The 23221-nt window shown below is 34.8% G+C and overlaps 1 protein-coding gene across 4 annotated transcripts in view; it reads right to left on the minus strand.

Annotated features, from left to right (window-relative positions):
- EXOC6B (exocyst complex component 6B) overlaps positions 1–23221 on the minus strand; it is a 732384-nt gene that overhangs the window by 446455 nt on the left and 262708 nt on the right. For 3 of the 4 annotated variants that reach the window (XM_061168665.1, XM_061168667.1, XM_061168668.1), the window contains exon 7: positions 6582–6758. The exons of the other annotated variant lie outside the window; for it this stretch is intronic. In XM_061168665.1, the coding sequence (XP_061024648.1) occupies positions 6582–6758 (177 nt within the window). The remainder of the gene's footprint in view (positions 1–6581; positions 6759–23221) is intronic. 4 annotated transcript variants of the gene reach the window in all.

Raw genomic sequence — 23221 nt, forward strand, 5'->3', positions numbered from 1 at the left:
GACTAGGCCCGTGAGCCACAACTACTGAGCCTGCGCGTCTGGAGCCTGTGCTCCCAACAAGAGAGGCCGCGATAGTGAGAGGCCCGCGCACCGCGATGAAGAGTGGCCCCCACTTGCCGCAACTAGAGAAAGCCCTCGCACAGAAACGAAGACCCAACACAGCCAAAAATAAATAAATAAAATTTAAAAAAAAAAAAAAAAGAAATATTACATACTAAAATCTGTGGGGTGCAGCAAATGTAGTTCTTAGAAGGAAGTCAACAGCAACACAGGACTACTTCAAGAAACAAGAGAAATCTAACTTTACACTTTAAGGAACTAAAAAAAGAAGAACAAACAAAGCCCAAAGTTAGTAGAAGGAAGAAAATAATAAGATCAGTGCAGAAATAATGAAATAGAGACTAAAAAGACAATAGAAAAGATCAATGAAACTAAGAGCTGGTTCTTTAACAAGATAAAAAAAATTGACAAGCTTTTAGACTAAGCAAGAAAAAAAGTGAGAGGGCTCAAATAAAATCAGAAATGAAAGAGAAGTTAAAACTGATACCACAAAAATACAAAGGATGATAAGAGAATACTATGAACAATAATATGCCAACAAATTGGACAACCTAGAAGAAACAGATAAATTCCTTAAAACATACAGTCTACCAAGATTAAATCAAGAGAAAATAGAAATGTTAAATAGACTGCTTACTAGTAAGGAGACTGAATCAGTAATCAAAAACCTCCCAGCAAACAAAAGGCCTAGATCAGATGGCTTCACTGGTGAATCATCCCAAATATTCAAAATAGATTTAATACCTATCCTTCTCAAACTCCTCCAAAAAAATGAATAGGAGGGAATGCTTCCAAACACTTTTTAGGAGGCCAGCATTACCCTGATTCCAAAACTAGACAAGGACAACACCAAAAAGAAAACTACAGGCCAATATCTCTTATGGACATAGAGGTAAAAACCTCAACAGCATATTAGCAAACTGAATTCGACAATACATTAAAAGGATTATACACCACAATCAAGTGGGATTTACTCCAGGGATCAAGGATAGTTCAACATCCACAAATCAATTGATGTGATATACCACATTAACAAAATGAAGGATAAAAATCATATGACTATCTCAGTAGATGCAGAAAAAGCTTTTAAAATTCAAGATTCATTTACGATAAAAACTCTCAAAGTGGGTATAGAGGGAATATACTTCAACATAATAAAGGTGATATATGACAGACCCACAGCTAACACCACAGTCAACAGTGAAAAGCTGAAAGCTTTCCCTCTAAGATCAGAAATAAAACAAGGATGCCCACTCTCACCACTCATACTCAAAAAAGTATTCAAAGCCGTAGCCACAGCAATTAGGCAAGGAAAAGAAATAAAAGGCATCCAAATTAGAAAAAAAAAAAAAAAGAGGTAAGACTGTTACTGTTTGCAGATGACATGATACGATATATAGAAACCCCTAAAGACTCCACCAAAAAAACATTAGAACTAATCAATGAATTCAGCAAAGTTCCAGGATACAAAATCACTATGCAGAAATCTATGGCATTTCTTGTACAATAGTATTGAAATATCAGAAAGAGAAGTTAAGAAAACAATCCAAGTTACAATTACATCAAAAAGAATAAAATACCTAGGAATAAATTTAACCAAGGAGGTAAAAGGCCTATACACTGAAAACTCTAAGACTGATGAAAGAAATTAAAGAAGACACAAATAAGTGAAAAAACATTCCATGCTCACGGATTAGAAGAGTTAATATTGTTAAAATGTTCATAATACCCAAAACAATCTACAGATTCAATGCAATCCCTATCAAAATTCCAATGGAATATTTTACAGAACTAGAACAAATAATTCTAAAATTTGTATGGAACCACAAAAGATCCCAAATAGCCCAAACAATCTTGAAAAACAACAAAGCCAGAGATACCATGATCCTGATTTCAAACTATACTACACAGATATAGTAATCAAAACAGAATGGTACTGGCCCCAAAGCAGACACACAGATCAATGGAACATAATTAAGAGCCCAGAAAAAAATCCACACATATGTGGACAATAAATTTATGATGAAGGAGCAAAGAACATACAATGGAGAAAGGACAGTCTCTTCAATAAGTGGTATTGGGAAAATTGGACAGCTACAGACAAAAGAATGAAACTGAACCATTATCTTATACCATACACAAAAATTAGCTCAAAACGGTTTAAAGACTTGAATATAAGACTTGAAACTATAAAATTCCTGGAAGAAAACATAGGTGGTAATCTCACTGACTTCTGTTTAGTGATGTTTTTGGATCTGACTCCAAAAGCAAGGGGAAAAAAAGCAAAAATAAACAAATGGGACTATATCAAACTAAAAAGCTTCTGCACAGCAAAGGAAATCATCATTAAAACAAAAAAGGCAACCTACTGAATGGGAGAAGATATTTGCAAATCGTATATCCAATAAGGGGTTAATATCTAAAATACATAGAGAACTCATACAGCTCAACACCAAAAATCAAACAGCCCTATTAAAAAATGGGAAAATGATCTGAATAGACAATTTACTAAAGAAGACATACAGATGGCCAAAAATCACATAAAAAGATGTTCACGATCACTAATTACTAGAGAAATGCAAATGAAAACCACAATAAGAAGTGTAACCACCTCACACCTGTTAGAATGGCTTTAACAAAAAGTTAAGAAATAACAAGTGTTGGAGAGGATATGGAGAAAAGGGAACCCTCACATACTGTTAGTGGGATTGTAAATTGGTGTAGCCACTATGGAAAACAGTACAGAGATTCCTCAAAAAGTTAAGAATAGAACTACCATATTATCCAGCTATTCCACTTCTGGGTATATATACAAAGAATATGAAAACACTAATTCAAAAAGATATATGCACCCCTATGTTCACTGGAACATTATTTATAATAGCCAAGACAGGGAAAAAAACTAAGTGTCCATCAATGGATGAATGGATAAAAAAGATGTGGCATATAGGTATAGATAAAGGTATAGATACAGATCTAGAGATACAGATATACCCACAATGATACTATGCAGCTATATAAAAAGAATGAAATCTTGCCATCTGGGATGATATGGATGGAACTGAGGGTATTATGCTAAGTGAAATAAGTCAGAAGTAAAAAGACAAATACTGTATGATTTCATTCATATGTGGAATCTAAAACAAAACAAAACAAATAAATAAAACAAAAACAGTTACAGGGAATAGATTGGTGGTTAACAGAGGGGAAGGGGGCTGGGGGATGGGTGCAAGGCATTAAGGGGGTCAATTGTATGGTGACAGATGTGACCATTTGGTGAGTGATCACTCTGTAGTATATACAGATCTCAAATTATAATGTTGTACACTTGAAACTTATATAATTTTTTAAAATTCCCCAAATCATACATATTTTCACTGAAAACCAATTGAATTAAGTTGTTGATCAAAAACGGTCAAATATCAGCAGTTTATATAGTTCAACTCTAATATAAGACAAGTTAAAAAAAAACTTACCTTAACTAAGGCGACCCTTTCATTAGTTTAGACAAAAATAAAATACAAATAGGAAGAGAATTTACAGGGGAATCGTTTTCCTGCAACACTTCTCAGCAATCAAGAGACTGACTCTGTCAGTCAGCTCAACATGTAGTCAGTTTTTTATCCAAGATGACAATTCACTTCTATGACTTCATCTTCAGTTCCCCAGGCTATTAAGTTTTTCCCATCTCTGGCACAAACTTTATTTCAGTTTAACAATATACTAATTATCTGTTTACTATGTGCAAAGCTACTTTCTAGGTGTTTGGTTTTCCTTACCCATCTCATTCTATGGTCTACTATTAAGTATTATCAAACTAAAAACATAGTAAATAATGTACAAATGTCACTTGGCTCAAAGAATGTATTAAGTACACTTCCATTAAAAGCACAGGAAAGGGCAAAAAGTTCTTTAGAGAATGAAAAAAATACCTAAACTTAAGTATATTAAATCAGAATCATAAAATTTCATAAAAAATAATGCAGGTAATCTATTACAAGCAACAGATTTTAGAAGACAAAATATAACTTTCTCTTCAAGTACTGTATTCATTGCTGGAAAAATGTTAGGACATATTAATGAAAAAGCAATAGGACACCTAAACATTCATGAGTTTGTTTGCTTTATGTACTAAAAATGCTTCCTCATGGTCCACTACAGCCTTGCAACTCAAAGTGTGCCCAGGGTCCAGAAGTACCATCCTTACCTGGGAGCTTGTTAAAAATGTAGATTCTCAGATTCGCCCCCCACCTGCAGAATCAGAATCTGCATTTAAATATGATTCCAAGGTGATTCCTATGCACAATTAAGTTCAAGAAGCACTTCCTCTACAACATGGTTCTTAACTCAGGTCCTAAGGGCAACATGAGTTTCACAAATTCCCTGAAATTTCATGCAGAACTTTTTGTGAGTGAATATACATAGATTTTACTGGGTAAAGTCTCCATATTTTTTATCAAACTCTCACAGGAATATAATGACCTCCAAATAGATTAAGAACTACTAGATTCTATGGCACAGTTTAAAAGTCAAAATATTTCAAAAACTATTCACGCTACTCTCAATGAGGTCTGTTGAAGAATGACAAGAATGAAGGTCAGAACGTCACAGTGGGTCATGGAAGACCTTATCTGAAGAATTTATTCACACCATGCAAGAACTATGCCAAGAAACCAGTTTGGAGACATCTAAATAAATAATTCTCTACATGAGGTTTGAGATTAAGAATGTGCACTTGAAGAAGATTCAAACTGAGAAGTAAATAAATATAAGGTAGGATTTTTTTTTTAAGATAGGATGCCATTAGATGACAGCAAAGTGCTGAATTCTTGTTGTAAGAGCTCAATCAGCAAATCTCTAATACGAATTCTGTTTGATTTGGGATACAGAACCATTTTAAAATGTTAACTTCCAAGTACATTCTTACAATACTTCCTTTATGAAGGATCCCAACACGTTTTACTAGTCGTACTTTCTTCATCCTCTTTGGACCTCAGAAGACAAAACAATGAAGAAATATGGCACAAAAATTAAAAAGGACTTGCCCAGGATCTTCAGTGAGCTAATGATAAACAGTAGCTCATATCCAGAAGGTTCTCACTAATATATGAGAACTGTGTACGTTTCATACTTTCATCTTATCACATAACCATCTCTTTGGGGTGTGTATTATCCAGGGGCACAGACAATGTTTAACTTCTGTTTCCTTAAGCCATAGTGCCTGATAGAATTTAATTTTCTTAATGGGCACCCAAAATGTAAGTTTAAAATGTTAACTGGACTTATCTTGATCCTGATTTTTTCTGTACTATTACTGTAATTTGTCATCTGTGATGGGTCTAATCCCTGACAATCTGATCTCCGGGGTGGATCCATATCCAACCATACCAGTCATTCCAGGCAAGAGAGAATGCTAAAAAAATATTCAGGGGATCAAGATTACCCTAAGATTACAAAGTTAGACAGTGAAAAGTTTGGGGCTGTAGTTTTGGCATGGAGAGGAGAGTAAGAAGGTTAGTAAGGGCATAACAAAGAACAATGATGGAGAAGAAACACTGAACCCAGTTTTATCTGGAGAAATGAAACAATGAAAAGGAGACAAATACTTAAAGATAAAACAGGTTACTGAGAACAGGAGTAAATGGTTCCTTGCACATGTCAGTGAGCATTTGAAAAGTAAATAATATGATCATTAATGACAATTTTTACAGTAAAACAAAATAAAATGGCAAAACCAATATCTGAATGCAGTCTGTAAGTCTGCAAAGCTCATGTGCCTAACCACTATACTCACAAAAAACTGATCCAGTTTATGCAAATGATAAGTAGTTCAAAAATGTTTTAACTGGAAATCTCAAATGTCATAGTAGTTTTATTTTTAAAAACACATTAAATATATTTCCAACAACAAAGAAGGATATAAAAAAATGTACTAGTTAAGCCACTTAATCTTACTCTTTACCTGAAAGTGTCACAGAACTAAGAGGTTAAGGATATATCACAAAATTCCCAGATACCCTAGAATCACTCATACATTTATTTCCTCCAGAAATGTGTTCTCAACTTTCTGGAACCTTTTTACAATTTCAATCTGAACCATTTCTCAAGCCTAAGAAATCTCTGTTTACTCCTACTGTTTAAAGTAACATCTTTTATTTGTCTGAAGTAACTTTGTTCCAGCTTCAGTGGAGATCATCTATCAATAGATCTCTTTCTCTAAGTCAGGTAAACTCTACTCTTCCCTTAATGTAGTACCCAGTCAGTATACAATCAACAAACCCTGAAACTTAAAAAAAAAAAAAAAATGGATGAGTATATTTAAAGTCTAAAGAATTAGAATCTAAGATATCTTAGTACATCTTCGGTTTCCTTAAATCAGGGAACATTTGTATTTAAAATGATATTTAATATCCAGAAGATAACACAAGCTATGTTATATGGATAAATTCTTCATCACATCTCAAACATACCATATTGAAATGTAACAACAGGTTCACTTCCCTGGTTCAAATGTTAGTTACCTCTTCATCATCTTCCTCATCTTCAACATCCAGAATTCCTGAATCCTGTTCAGACTTGGGGCTAGTGCTTCCTATCTCTGTATCAAAAATTGTATATGCATCTTTCTTAGGTTTTCTCTTGCTACCTATTCTGGGTTGTTGCAAGATGATGTTATCCAGGTTTCTTTGTTGTTGGGCCTAGGATAGAAACACATACACGCAAATAAACAAAAAAAGAAACAAAAGAAACAGAACTTAATTAAGCATTCAAAGAACTTCTAATTTTGAACTAATTGGTATCTTAAAAAAAAACAACAAAATGCCTTAATACATAAAGTTTTAGTGCCAGAAATAAAACCAAACATATTAATGTATAGATTTTTAACCCTGGAGCTACCCAATCTTTATTCGTTTTCCCAGTTTCCATAGAAAAAAAGATAATCAGTCAATATTAGCATGAGACTTTTCAAATACAAACACTAAGTCATCACAAAAAAGAAATCTACTGATTTGTACCTAAGTAGCCAAGAGATTAGTGCAAATGACTGAATATTTATCTCTTGAAAGATAAGTGCTATACTAGAACCACTGTGGTTGGGAGAAGAGGGACAGGAGCCTTTAAGCTTAGGGGACTCTTAGAAACACGTACGTGGATACAAGAGACCAATAAATTTTAATCAGGAGAATGAAATATCTTAATAATCTGAACTAATGAATTCAACAGGATTTCATGAGCTTAGTCTGTGGAAAACAGAGTTTTAAGCATTTCTTTTTCTAAACTTTTATAGAAAAGTATAATTCCCTCAACTTAACAAAATAGACTCAAATGATGGTGTGGTTTCCATAGATCCAAAGAGGTAGAAATTGTGACTATACAGACTCAACAAAAGAAGCTAAACCAAAGTATTAGAGCTGGAAGGGACCTTAGTCACCACTCAGGAAATAGGCTAGAAGACGAAGGATTTGTTTAAAGCTACAAGGCTAGTAAGTGATAAATCAGAAGCCCAAAGTGTGATCTCCTAAATTCCATATCAGTGATCTTCCCACTGTACCAACAGTCCCTCAAAGCATGACGAAAATGTTTCCCCAAAAAAAGAGTTCTGTGGTCAAATAAACGGGAAACACTGCATGTTATACAAGCCTTCTTGTAGATATACGATGCACATTAACAGAATAAAAACTGGGAGAAGTCCTATTTTAAGGAAACTTCTTTAATATGGTTTAACCCAGCATGTTCCAAAAGTATTTCACAGTGGAACTTTCCTTTTTAGAAGAAATAATACTAATATTTAGTATCATCCGAAGATACAAAGCTTAAGAAATGTGACCTCCCAGAATATACATTGCTTAATCAATATATGATATTTCTACTCAGGGACAAGTAGAAACTAGTTCAGGAGAAAAATCAGAATCTCCAAATATTCTGAATGAGACTAAGGAATTCTAGATAAATATTCAGTATAAGGTGTTAGTCCAGGTACTGGTTAAATGAGACAATTATAACAAGACAGAGAAAAACTTGAACTATGTGAGCTAGTTTCTGCCAAGAAAATGAAAAGAATCTACATTCCAGAGATTTGAATCAATGGACTAACTTGTTTCTCTGCATAGTACTTGTTGATATTTTGGTTTGACTTACATAAAATACATGGCTTCAGTAACAAAACTGAGAGAGAAGGTATCCAAGCACATTTATGTTTGTACACAAGACATACATATCCTCCAAGCATTTGAGACCCCAAATTAGATAGAACATTTTTTCTACTCCTCTCAAAAGTAAGAAGTTCTCCCCCACTTACTTCCAATGCAAACCACACAAAAAGGGATCCAGGACTCTAGAAATCTAAAGCTTTCATATTTAAAAAAGCAAGCTCTCAACTAGAGAGTAATCACTTGTCTCTTTATCCTCTCTTTCAGTACAGCAAAACCAAAAGCTTTCATAAGTTGGTCTTATTTTATTGAATCCAAAGTTAAATATTTTTCCTTCACAATCACTAAAATACTATCAGTGTACCAAAAGCAATCAAAAGGAGCCACACTTAAGTACTATCATTTATACTTGAAATGATACAAATCTGAAAGTATCCTATGGAAGTAATTTTAGATCATCTATGATTTGTTCTTTTTAGGTGTGTCTGGTTTACCAATCAATTTGATGGAGCGCAAAGCAGTTTAGGCCAAATCAGCAAATTAAAATAGCAAACCCTATGCTAGAAATGAGAGCACGGCAAGTTTTATTCCAAGTCTCTATGAGAACCTGGGGCCTCTGTCAAAATTATCAAGGCTTCTCCAGTCTATAAATGAGCAGTCAGGGCAGATCTGCCAAGAAAGAACTGGCCAAGTTGGAAATACTAAAACAGGTAAAACAACAAAATAAATACTCAGATATTACCCATTAGGAAGCAAATGAAAACGACCATCTATTCAAAATGTATATTATGGGACTGGCAGGAAGTGGAGAAGAGTAAATGTAGATATAAATATGTAAATATATGCAATATATATTAAAATTAACATGCGACTCTAAAAGTCCATAAAAAAAAAATAATAAAAGTTCTTCAGAGCTCTTTTCTAACATGCTAAGCCACCTCACCAGAACCATTTATTCTGTCCCTCCAAAGACAACGTTGGAGCCAAAGAAGCAGCTACTGATTTCTGCTGCCTAGGTTGGAGTAGAGGTAAAAGGGTATCAAGCAAACAAATAGACTTTAGAAAGCATTTAGGTTTTTTTTTTTCTTGGTTGTTCATTCTCTTTGTGAATAATCTTTACACATTTACCCACCTCTTCCTCAAGATTCCTCACATATGTTCTTCTCTGGTTTCCTAATATACAGAAATTAAGCAAGGTTTATTCCTCAGCCCCTACTCTTCTACCACTCTTTCCACTCTCCCAAGATCCAATAGCATATCTCTAGTTTCGTATTACTACTGTGTTCTACCATCACTTCACTTCCAACATACCTAAAATGGAACTCATCACCTTCTCATTACAATTCCCATGCATATTGCGGCCAGGCTCTTCTTAAACCACATCATTCATCACACCAGTTAAACATGAGGTAAACTGGGGGAAACAATTTGAACAAGTACAAATTCAAACTCCATAATCTTATCACTAAGACTCCACCATAATGGAAGCTGAACTTAATTTTCCAATGTATTATCCAATACTCTCCAACATGAATCTTTTACTTGGATCAGAATCTACCTCATAATATACTAAAAATATTTCCACTACTGTATCTTTGCTTATGCCATTTCCCTTCTAGATGACCTCTCCCTGCCTGTATCCAACCTTTCCTCCAAAACCCAAGTAAAATTATTCTTCCTTTAGGAAGCCTCCTCTCACTGTTCTAACTCACAGTGTTTTCTCTCTGTCTCCCTACTTTCAGTCAAACATGTATTGAATATCTACTTGGCACCAGATACTGCGCTGAGTATACAAAGAATTTGGGTATACAAAGAACAAGATGGATTCTCTGACTCTTGAACCTCACATCATTCTATTGTAAGAAGTAGGTAAGCAATTGAGTGGCTGAAATTCAGTGCAAAGAGTATAATGATAGAAATAAATACAGGTGCAGTGATTAGACAAAGGAGAAAGTAATCATATCTGCTTGTAGGGATGTCAGGAACTTCACAGAGGAAGAGGTAGCAAACTGTGCTCTTAAAAGATGAATATGATTTTTCCAAAGGGAAGTACGTAGAAAGGGTAACCATTCCAGAGAAAGAAACCGGATGAGAAAAGACCACCACATGTGAAATAACATTATCCACACAAGGAATAAATAATCTTGTATAAGAACATAGGTTATGAAGGACTAACAAGAGATAAAGTTAAAGATGCCATACAAAGCAGTTTCAAGGTTAGCTAGTAGGCAATGGAGAAACAACAGAAGACTGTGAGCAGGGGAAGAACAGGATCAGCTTTACAATTTAGGCAAATCCCCTAGGAGCGGAGGAATGGTCAACTAGGAGAAGATAAAAAATAGAAACAGGAAAACCAATATAGATCATGAAAGGAGTCCAAATAACAATGATGAGGACTTGAATTAGGGTAGCAGCAGCTACAGAAGAAGCAGAAGCAACAGAATTTACTGATTTAAATGTAGTACATGGAAGAGGGGAAGGAAATAAAAATAACTCCAAGTATTCTGGTCTTTATGACTAGATGGTGGGATCATTCCAAACAATAGGAACCGTGGAAATAATTAGTTGAAGGTAGGATAGAGAAGATGAGTTCAATAAACCTGTCAGATATCCAAGTAAAAAATAACAGTATGGCACTTCAGTATATAACTCTTCTCTTCTTTAGGACACGAAACATACTTCACCATTATTAGAATCCCACAAGCTCAGATACAGTGACACATACACAGTAAATTCAGATAAATATTTACTATATAAAGGCGAAAGGTAACAAAAGAAACTTGTTTAAGAATGAGATTTGGCCCAATAAAAGAGAGGGATATCTGTAAAAGACATGATTTGGATATTCTCCTACCTGTTAGAAGGTGGATGGGGGTGAGGGGGGGGGGCGACCCATAAGAGTTATCTAACCTGAACTATTCACCTAAAAATGTAGCTACTAAAACTTTTACAACTGTCATTACACATGCTATTAAATAAAGTTTTGTTGTGAATACAACTTCCAAGGGTTCCTAGCAATAAGACTCAAAGAGTTAAAATTCTGTGAATCAAAAGCCAAAGGCTCCTTTCTTTATCAGCCCAATACTGACCTCTAGTGGACTAACAGAATACATAAAATTGAGCTTGAAAATCAGAAACCGGTTGAAAAGGGAGAGAGGTGTAGGCTTATAGGTTCAAGACCTGATATAATTAACTACATGGACTTCAATTACAGGGTGCTATAGCAGAAAAGAAAAAAAGAAGAAGAAGAAGCAAAAAAACCTTCTTGGAGTAAGACGGGTCTTTAAATCTAAGCTCTGCAACATATTAATTCCATAACCATGAGCAGGTTCTTTTCAATGCAACATCCCATCTATTAAAAAAAAAAAGGTTAAAAAAATGTATCTCAGAACTGCAACAAGGATTAAATGAGATAATACATGTAAGTTATCTTGAATTAAAAGATAAGTCAAAAGAAAAAAAAAAAGACACTATAAATTTAAGTTCCACCTGTCTTCCCTCTGAATATGAGATAGGAATCTTGTTTCACCGTCTATTCTGGAAGCATTGAAGATCTAGCAATACTTAGATACATAATCATTAATGGCATCTAATACTGCTTCACATTGCCATTCAATTTTGTATTTGTGCTACATGCCAAGTATTAGATATCTGTACTGCACACCTCTTGTGCTCCACTTCAGATCCTCTCAGCCTCAGCTCTTATTCCACGTAGAACATCAGCAACCTGTTCTGGGCAGCCTTGGAAGTGTCATATAGTGTAAACTGAAGCCAGCTCTAGCATTTACACCACACCTCTAGCTTCCCGCCCAGAGGTTTTGCAGACATCACAGTGTGGAATCCCACCAGAACTACTTAGCATTCATGATTCTCAAACCAGAAGTGAGGCAAACCTTGACCAAAAGAGCTGACAGATAAATGCTCCCCATTGCATCCCCCCCATGGTGAGTTTCATATAGCTTCTTCATGGATTAAGGAACCAGACTGCCCTACAATGTACCACTGTACTGACTCTACAATTTTTCTTTTCACTCTTCCTGACCCTTATGCTTGTATACGCCACTCAAGCACCAACTTCTCAGGTTTCTCCAGGGAAATCAAGGCTAAAATAACATCTCATACAAAAATACAATGAAGTAGGATTATGATCCCATATCTGAAGCCCAAAGGATGTCCATGAAAATAACTGGCAAGACCAAGATATAAAGACTCCAAAGCTACCCTCTTCAGTTCTCACCAATCAAAAGAACTACAAGACCTGTAATTTCAAAAAGGTTTCTTCATGTTTATTAGCACTAGCTCTGGCAACTAGTATTCTTTGGCGACTAGCTCCAATATCAGATCTTGTTCAAACAAAATAAAAACAAAACAAGGATAGTGAGTTAAAATGAAGGAAATAGAACATATCAAGACCATATCCAAAAAGTTATTTACATATTAGTGTCCATAGGGGTGTATACATGCATTATATATGTGTATTTTGTGTAATATTTTAAAGGAGGGATAAACAAATAAACAGTTTTTCATACAACTTAATCAGGTTCCAAAGAATTTCCATCAGTAGAATGAGGAATCTAGGATTATGATATTCATAGAAATTTTTTTTAATGGAAAAAGGTGTTCACTATATTGCCTTCAACATTATAGCTGAGATCCTTAGCTGTTTGAAAGTCTCCAGTTCATATTTAAACCTATATTTCATAGAGGGGAAAAAGTCTTCGCACTAACAAAATTCATTTCAACAAGATGTACTAGATATAGTATATTACAATTTGTATAAAGCAATAGTAAAAGTTAAAAGAATTCTCTTGTGAATTAGGATAATCCCAGCTCCTTTTAAATACTATCTTTTACTTTCGTCAACATATATACACCACAAGCACAATGTTAATTGTAGTTAACTGTAAAATAAATTACAAAACAAACATAAAGAAAAAAATGGAAAAAAAAAATCTGAAATCTCTATTCAGTAATAATCAGTTACTTGATGAATTACAACCCAGCCTATTTTCTGTACATATATAAAGATTTCTCGTTTTGCTCATCTGTATTTTCTATTTATCTGCATAATTGCTAATACATTTATATTGGTATGTCAAAAAGTATCATACTTAAGTTTTTAAATCTGCTTTTTGCTCAAAAATATTTCACAAATATCTTTCTCTACAAATAAAAATACTTACAATAATATTTGCATTGTACTACATTTCAAAGAATGGATGTTTATTTGAATATAGTCTACTATAGGACATTTATATTGCTTCTAATATTTTGCTATTTAATAACTGCTGCAAAGACTAACTCCAGAGCTAAAATTATGTGGATATCCTTAATTATTTTATTAGAGGAAGAAAACTACTCCCTCAAATGATTATTCACCCCAACTCAACTTTACAGTACAATTTATCTTTTCCCAATTTGTTTTATTTTAAATGTCTGCAAAATGAATATAATTTCATGGTTTAAAAAATCTAATAATACTGAAAATATTGTAATAAAAAACAGTAGACTCCCCCTTATGCCTTTTTCCATCCCCAATCCTGCTCTGTAGAGTTAATATTTTTATACCCACGTTTCTAATAATACCCTTACTTTCTGTTAAAAACTTAGATCATTTAAAAATATAGACTCCCTTACACTACTGCTTCTTAAATTATATTCCCAACAAAGTATTTTAAGTAAAAGCAATAATCAATATTAATCATCATGTCATGTAACCAAACCGTCTTGCTACAGAGTCAAGTATATATGCAATGATTACATATTTGATTATAGTTCCTTTCTGGCACAGCTCTTTGTTTTTCTTGGAGTTTCAAATTGCCTACATTTTCAAAAAATTCTCTAATATTCTAGCTACAACAATCTTGATTTTTTTCCAAAAAGCTCATCATAATAGACATTCTATCCAAACCTTATTATTCCTAAAGGCATAACCTGGGCTGATTGTCCTATAAGGACTGCTGTCATTCTGAAGGGGACTTACTTTCATTTCAGCTTCAATAATTCCATATCTATATTTCACTTAATCCAGACTCTCATTTTGTTGGCACACATCTTCAGATAGTTCTTAAGAATTAAGAATTAAATTTCTTGAATTCTTCCATTCTCAAAATGACTTTAATCCTTCTCCAAATAAACTATAGAATTCAAGGTTGACAATAATTTTCCCTTAGGTTATTGAAGGCATTGTTCACACTACTGTCCTGTATTACCCCCTATTGCTAGTGGAAAAAGCAATGATATATTGATCTTCATTCCTTTATATATTACTTTTCTCTCTGGAAGCTTTTCAAACCTTTTACTGTATATGTTCTCAGTTTCTCAGGGGATGTACCTTGGTGTAGGTCTTTAACTTGTTCATTATACTCAGTAAGCAATACATGTGGAAGTCCTGAGATTTTCTTATATTAATGCTCTGATGATTTTCTCCCCCTGTCTAGAACTCCTAATGGATACTGAATTCTCATATAATTCCTCCTGATGATCTTTGTTGTTTTTAATTGAAGTATAGCTGATTTACAATGTTGTGTTAGTTTCTGGTGCACAGCAAAGTGATTCAGTTATACATATTTATATATATTTGTTTTCATATTCTTTTCCATTATGGTTTATTATAGGATATTGAATATATTTCCCTGTGCTATACAGTAGGACCTTGTTGTTTATCTATTTTATGTATAGTAGTTTGAATCTGCTAATCCCAAACTCCTAATTTTCCCTCCCCAATCCCCTTTCCCCTTTGCTAACCATAAATTTGTTCTCAATGTCTATGAGTCTGTTTCTGTTTCGTAAATAAGTTCATTTGTGTCACATTTTAGATTCCACATATAAGTGATATTATACAGTATTTGTCTTTCTCTTTCTGACTTACTTCACTTAGTATGATAATCTCTAGGTCCATCCATGTTGCTGCAAATGGCATTATTTCATTCCTTTTTTATGGTTGAGTAGTATTTCATTGTGTATATATACCACATCTTCTTTATCCATTCATCTGTTGATGGACATTTACGTTGCTTCCATGCCTTGGCTATTGTAAATAGTGCTGCTGTGAACATTGGGGTGCATGTACCTTTTCAAAGCAGAGTTTTCGTCTTTTCCAGATATATGCCCAGGAGTGGGATTGCTTGACCATATGGCAACTCTACTTTTAGTTTTTTAAGGAACCTCCATACTGTTTTCCATAGTGGCTGCATCAATTTACATTCCCACCAACAATGTAGGAGGGTTCCCTTTTCTCTACACCCTCTCCAGCATTTGTTGATGGTCATTCTGACTGGTGTGAGGTAGTACCTCATTGTAGTTTTGTTGCATTTCTCTAATAATTAGCAATGTTGAGCATCTTTTCATGTGCCTACTGGCCGTCTATATGTCTTCTTTGGAGAAATGGCTATTTAGGTCTTCTGCCCATTATTTGATTGGGTTGTTTGTTTTTTTGTTATTGAGTTGTATGAGCTGTTTGTATATATGGAAAATTAACCCTTTGTCAGTTGCATCATGTGCAAACATTGTCTCCTAGTCCATAGGATTTTTTGTTTTGTTTATGGCTTCCTTTGCTGTGCCAAAGCCTATAAGTTTGATAAGGTCCTGTTTGTTTATTTTTGCTTTTATTTCTATTGCCTTGGGAGACTGACCTAAGAAAACATTGGTACACCTCCTGATGATCTTTGTAATATTTTTCTATAACAAACCAAATTTTTAATTTTTGAGGATACCAATGAATTTTTCTGACATATTGTTTTCTGCATTATTTGCTCCATCTAGGTACTTTTTACTGTTGTTACTTCTTTTCTCATATTGGTATTTTTATCTCTCTCTTTCTAGTTGGATATTTTCCTCAAATATCTATTGATCCTTGGCCAGTCATTCATATTTAATAATAAATCACTTAAGAGTTTACAGGAAGGTCTATGGGCATAGGAAGACTTGTCAAGTAGCAAGCTTCACTTTAGGGAATTCTATAAAGGAAATCACCTCTTTGATGGGGAAATCCAAATGGCACTTTGTGGCAGTCCTTTATTAATTTCTCTAGAAAAGAATTTTCCAATCTCCCACTTAAGAATATAAGTACAAATATTCCATGCAAGGGAGAGGAGAAGTAGAGGAATTAACTGCTTTATACCCACATCATCTATAATTATTCACACCTCCAAAGATTCAGCTTGTCTGGAGTTGTCTGTATTGAACTGTTTCCCCCATTCCACATGAACCTGTTTATACTTTCAGTTGTGGCTTAATACACCCTGCTATATATAGTGGTAACTATATATATTTACCACTCTTCCCTCCACTTTCTTTTTTTACCTTCCAGCTATATTATTGACATGTAATTAATACAGAAGCTAACATTAAACAATGTGCTGACTTGACACACGTATATATTGCAAAATGACTACCAGAGTAAGTTACCTTGTATCTCCATCCCCTCGTATAATTATCATTTTTGTATGTGGTGATAACATTTATGACCTACTCTCTTAACAACTTTCAAGTATATAATAAAGTATTGTTAATTATAGTGACCATGCTGTATATTAGATCTTCAAAACTTACTCATCTTATAGCTGTAAGTTTGTATCCTTTGACCAACATTTCCTTATTTCCCCCACCTCCCAGTCCCTGGCAACCACCATTCTACTCTCTATTTCTATGAGTTTGGGTTTTATCGATTCAACATCTAAGAGACGCCATGCAGTTTTTGTCTTTCTCTATCTGACTTACTTAACTTAGCATAATGCCCTCAAGGTCATTCCATGTTTTGCAAAAGGCAGGATTTCCTTGTGTCATGGCTGAAACGTAGCTATATAGATATATACATATAGGTATATATAGATATATATTCTTTATCCGGTTATCTGTCAATGAACACTTAGGTTGTTTCTGTATCTTGGCTACTGTGAATAAAGCCTCCAGCTTTGTTCTTTCTTAGAATCACTTTTCTATCCAGGGTCTTTTGTGGTTCAATACAGATTTTAGAATGTTTTTTCCTATTTTTTGGAAAAATGCCATTGGAAATTTGATAGGAATTTCATATAATCTGTAGGTCACTTTGGGTATTATAAACATTTTAACAATATTAATTCTTCTGATCCATAAACATGGGATATCTTTCCATTTATTTGTGCTTCTTCAATTTCTTTCATCAATGTCTTATAATTTTCAGTGTACAGATATTTCACTTCCTTGGATACATTTATTCCAAAGTATTTTTTTATGTTTGATGCTATTATAAATGAGATTGTTTTATTTCTTTTACAGATAGTTCACTGTTAGTGTATAGAAATGCAACTGATTTTGTGTATTGACTTTGTATCCTGCAACATTGTTGTATTTATTTATTAGTTCTGGTTTTTTTATGGAGTCTTTAGGATTTTCTACATATAAGATCATATCATCTGTAAATAGAGAATATTTTACTTATTCTTTTTCAATTTGGATACCTTTTATTTCTTTTTCTTGAATAATTTCTCTTGCTAGGATTTCCATTACTCAGTTGAATAGGAGTGGTGAGAGTGGGTACTCTTGTCTTCTTCCAGATCTTAGTGGGAAAGACTTCAGCCTTCCCCACTGAGTATGACGTTAGCTGGGGATTTGTCATATATGGCCTCTATTATGTTGAGATATATTCATTCTATTCTAATTTGTTGAGAGTTTTACTGATGAAAAGATGATAAATTTTGTTAAGTGCTTTTTCAACATCTATTGAGATGATCATATAATTTGTATCTTTTCTTCTACTAATGTGGTATAGCACATTAATTGATTTGCGTATGTTGAACCATTGTTGCATCCCAGGAATAAATCACACTTGATCATGATGCATGATACTATTAATATACAGTTGATTTCTGCTTGCTGGTACTTTGTTGACAGTTGTTGCACCTCTATTTACCAGGAATACTGGCCTGTAGTTTTCTTTTCTAGTAGTGCCCTTACCTGGCTTTGGTATCAGGGTAAGACTCACCTTGTAAAATAAATCTGGGAGTGTTCCTTCCTCTTCAATTTTTAGAGGAATTTGAGAAGAACTGATGTTAATTCTTCTCTAGATGTTTGGTGAAATCATCCAGTCCAGGGGTTTTCTTTGTTGGAAGGTTTTTGATTACTGTTTCAATCTCCTTACTCATAAATGATCCTTTCAAATTTCCTATTTCTTCCTGATTCATTATGGTTAGGTTGTCCAGGAGTGTGTTGTTTACTTTCCACACATTTATGAATTTTCTAGTTTTCCATCTGTTACTGACTTCTAGTTTCATACCATTGTGACTGGAAAACATATTTAATATAATCTCAATCTTCTTACATTTGCTAAGGCTTCTTTTGTGAACTAATATATAATCTACCCTGGAGAATGTTCTGTGTGCACTTGAGAAGAATGTGTATTCTGCCACTGTTGGGTGGAATAATCTGCATATGTTTTTTTAAGTCCATTTGGTCTAAGGTTTAGTTCAAGTCCTGTGGTTCCTTACTGATTTTCTGTCTAGATGATCTATTCATTGTTCAAAGTGGGGTATTTAAGTCCCCTGTTATTATTGTATTGTTGTCTATTTCTCCCTTCAGAGCTGTGAGCATTGTTTAACATATTTAGGTGCTCTGATATTAGATGCACCTCCACTCTCTTTCTGCCAAAGATTTATTATGCCCTCTTCATTCTCATTATGAATTAATGAAAAGACAGTAAATATCAGCAGAGAAATAAAAACTATGTAGAACAACCAAATGTAGATTCTAGAACTAAAAAATATACTACCTGAAATAAAGAATTCATCATTTAATGCACTTAACAGTCAAATAGAGATAACAAAGGAAAAGAGTCAGTGAACTTGAAGATATATGAACAGAAATTATCCAGTTAGGAAAAAAACAGATTAAAAAAACAAACAAACATGAAAAACAGAGCCTGAGGAATATGGGGGATAATATCAAAAAGTCTAACCTAAGTAGAACTAGAGTCCTAGAAAAAAAGGAGAAATAATATAGTGAAGAAAAAATATCTGAAAGAACAATGGGTGAAAATTTCTCACACTTTATAAAAGACATAAAGTACCAGAGTCAAGAAGCTCAGTGAATCCCAATGGGAACATCATAGTCAAACTATTGAAAATCAAAGATCAAGAGAAAAACTTGAAAGCCATAGGGGAAAGAAAAACACACATTATATACTGTGGAAAAACAATACAAATGACTGTTGATCTCTCATCAGAAACTACAGAGGCCAGAAAGCAATAGAAATGAAAATAAAATTGAAAAATTATCGACCTAGAATTCTAAATCCAGCAAATATCCTTCAGAAATTGTTATGTGCTGAACTGTGTCCCCTAAAAAGAAATGTTGAAGTTCTAAACATCTTAGAATGTGACGTTATTTGGAAATAGGGTCACTGCAGATGTATTCAAAATCAAGTTGTACTGCGGCAGGCTGAGCCTTTAATCCAATATGATTGGTGCCCTTATAAGAAGAGGAGAAGACATACAGGAGAACATCAGGTGATAATGGAGCCATATATTGAAGTGCTGCAACTGCAAGCCAAGGAATGCTAAGATTGCTGGCAAAACACCAGAAGAAAGGAAGACACAAGGAAGGATTCTCTCCTGCAGGTTTCAGAGGGCGCATGATCCTGCTGACACTTTGATTTTGAACTTGTAGCCTCCAGACCTGTGAGATAGATTTTTTTTTTATTAAGCCACCCAGTTTGTGGTGCTTTGTTATGGCAGCCCTAGAAAACTAATACAGGAATGAAAGCAAGAGGAAAACATTTTCAGATAAAAGAAAACTAAGGGAATTTAAGACCAACACACCTGCACTATAAAAGTGCTAAAGGAAGTTCTTCAGGCTGAAGGGAAATGATTCCAGATGGAAACTCAGATTCTCAAGAATGAATGAATAAATGAATGAATGGCATCGAAAACGGAAAATAGTTTAGCAATTATAAAAGAAGAAAAGAGAAGCTGCTTTTTTAATAGAGTGATCAAGAAGAGTATCTTTCATAAAGTGGCATTTGTGTTTCAGACATTAGTGCTTATTTATTTAACACTGGTAGAGGTTTAAGAGACATACATGTAGTCAATATTTTAATCCTGAATTCTTACACAGATTTTATACTATTGTAAACATTATAATATATTCTAATGTCTGGAAGGACAATATCTACCATGTTAATAATATTTCAAGAATCCCTTAGTCATTTTCAAATACAACATTCTTTTAGAATGCCAATAACCTAAGACAGGAGCATTATGGTAGGCTTGCTAAATGTCTAGCACACTAAAAGATCACTCGAGATCATTTATGAATCATTCTAAGATAGGCTGGTCAATGGATAAACTAAATTTCAAGATAATCTTTAACATTATTTTTGAAAATAGCATTAACTTTTCTCCACAATTTTTTACCACATATCAGTTTGAGTTTTACATCCTTTACCAATGTCAATTTTTAGGTGATTATAAAAATGACCCCCAAATATCAAAAATATAAGTAAAGTTGGGAAGAAAAATAATCTAGGGTAGGAAGTAGTATACCTGCTTAATATTTTATTAACCTAGTCTCACAAAAAAGATAAGTCATATATAAGCAAGGTTTCCTCCAAGGACCACCCTATCTCAATTGAAAAGGGCCAGAAATAGTTCTAATTTAAACTACTGGTTCAGTCAATTTTTCAACTGAACCAATAGTTTCAATTATAACTATGGTATCAACAAAGATGCCAATTTTCCATCTGACTTCTAGGCTTTCATTACAACAAAGAATAAAATTATACCAAAAAAATATTACTTTTATGGAACCTATTTTTGGTTCAGAAGACAACTGCTAAAATGGGGGAGAAAATTATAGGCATATATCCCTCTACACCTATTCTGTGGTCAATTTTAACAACTCACATAACTTATAAATAACTCCTCTCAGTCAACCCAAACTAAAGGAGATCTAAAAAGTAAACACTTAATAAATATATTACAGGGAGTCCAACCTGGCAGCATATGAAGATCCTGAACTCACCTCCTCCCGTGGACACACCAAATCTACAGCTACATATGGATCATTTCCCTATGAAAAAGATCTGAAAATGAGATGAACTTTTTCTCCACAATAAAGGATAGAAGAACCACATGAAGATGGATAGGAAAGGCAGAGGCATGGTCTTGGCAAAAACCACAGCTTAGTGCAGCAACACACAAAATGAAGGCATCTCACCAGTCCAGTGCTTCTCCTGGAGGAGGAAGGGATCGGTGCCCCACATCAAGCACCTTAATCCCTGGGATCTGCACCAGAGAGACAAGCACCAGAAACACCTTGCTTAGAAAACCAAAGGGCCACAAGGGACACAAAGTGCTGTAGGAAACCTAGATTCCCCTTTTAAAGGGCTAGCAGATGGTCTTACTCACCAAAGACTCAGCAAAAAAACAGCACTTTGAAAAGCACCTGGACTATATGTGAAGGATACTCATTTACTAATCTAAAAGCACCTGCAGGAGGGGCAGGGGATGCTTGAAACTCTCTCTCTGGAATTAAAGGAACTGGCAGATGCCATTATTGTATTCTCCACCTACCCTGCTAGCACAGGCAGGCAAGTTTGTACAGCACCTTCCCATCACCTTGCTAAGACAGGCAGGGGCAAGTGGTCACAGCACTATTTTGTTGCCTTCCTGAAGCTGAAAAGCATGGGCAGTTGTAGCACACCCCTACTCCCTGGCTCAGATGGGAGAGTAGAAGCAATTGTGGCATTCTCCCACTCCTGGCCTAAAACTGGCACACACCCACAGACAAGGCATTCTCCCACTGCACTGCAGAAACATATGCAAGTACCACACAGTCAAGATATTTTCTCACTGCTTTTCTGAAGCTGGTTAGCATGACTCAGCCCTTTTAGCTCTTAGCTGCCTTTGCTAAAGCCAGCAGGTGTATGCAATCCACACAAGGGACACTACTTGATTACCTGACCTTGGTGGCCAAAGAGACTGGAGCTACAGAGCTCCACAGAACAGTAACAATCAGAAAGACAGTTCTTGGCAGGTCACCACTCTCAGGACACTACACAGACAGCAAGCTGAAATACAACTCCAGTCTTCCTGTGAAAAAGGTCTATTTACTTAGCCTGGAGCTTCAGTCTGAGGGACAAGTTTCAGATTTCACATACATCCAGGAATGAGAAGGCACTCCCAGGTAATGTAAGAAGAAAGACACCAGCCCTGGGCATCCCTCTGGCCATGATATAGCTCAACAAGACCTCCCAGAAAGGAGATTATAAACTCATCTGGAGCCCTGAATTTTGCAACTGTCACCCAGGGGACACGTTCCAGATCTCCTGGACTGGTAGCCAGCAGGGATTACGATTCTGGACCCAAAGGAATGTATACATTTGCATACTTTAAAAGCTGCTGCCTGAAGATTTGGTTGCCAATCAGCCTGAAAATAGGTGCTAAGGGATATTCCTCCCCTGGGCACACACTTACAGGCCTTGGTACACTCTCATCAATGGGGACACATCAAGAATAAATCAGGCAGTTCAGACAATTGCAAAGGTTTGAAAGACAACAAACAGCTAAGGCAAGGTTGAACAAGAAGGTTCATCACATCCACAAGTCCACACCTTCAAGACTGAGAGAGTTATCTGTTTCCCCTAATATAAAGAAACAAATACAGAGAGTCAGGCAAAATGAGGATGCAGAGAAATATGCTCCAAATGAAAGAACAAGACAAAAACCTCAGGAGAAAAACCTTAATGATATAGAAGTAATCTACCTGAAAAATAATTCAAAGTAATGGTCATAGACATGCTCACCTAACTCATGAGAAGAATGGATGAACACAGTGAGAACTTCAAACAAAGAGAGAGAAAATATAAGAAAGTGCCAAACAGAAGTCACAGAGCTGAAGAGTACAATAAATGAACTGAAAAATACACTAAAGGGGTTCAACAGCAGGCTAGATGAAATAGAAGAACAGATCAGTGAACTGGAAGACAAAGCAATAGAACTCACACAGAAAGAGCAGTAAGATGAAAAAAAAAATGT

Source organism: Eubalaena glacialis, chromosome 14, assembly GCF_028564815.1.
Source record: "Eubalaena glacialis isolate mEubGla1 chromosome 14, mEubGla1.1.hap2.+ XY, whole genome shotgun sequence".
Taxonomy (NCBI): Eukaryota; Metazoa; Chordata; class Mammalia; order Artiodactyla; family Balaenidae; genus Eubalaena; species Eubalaena glacialis.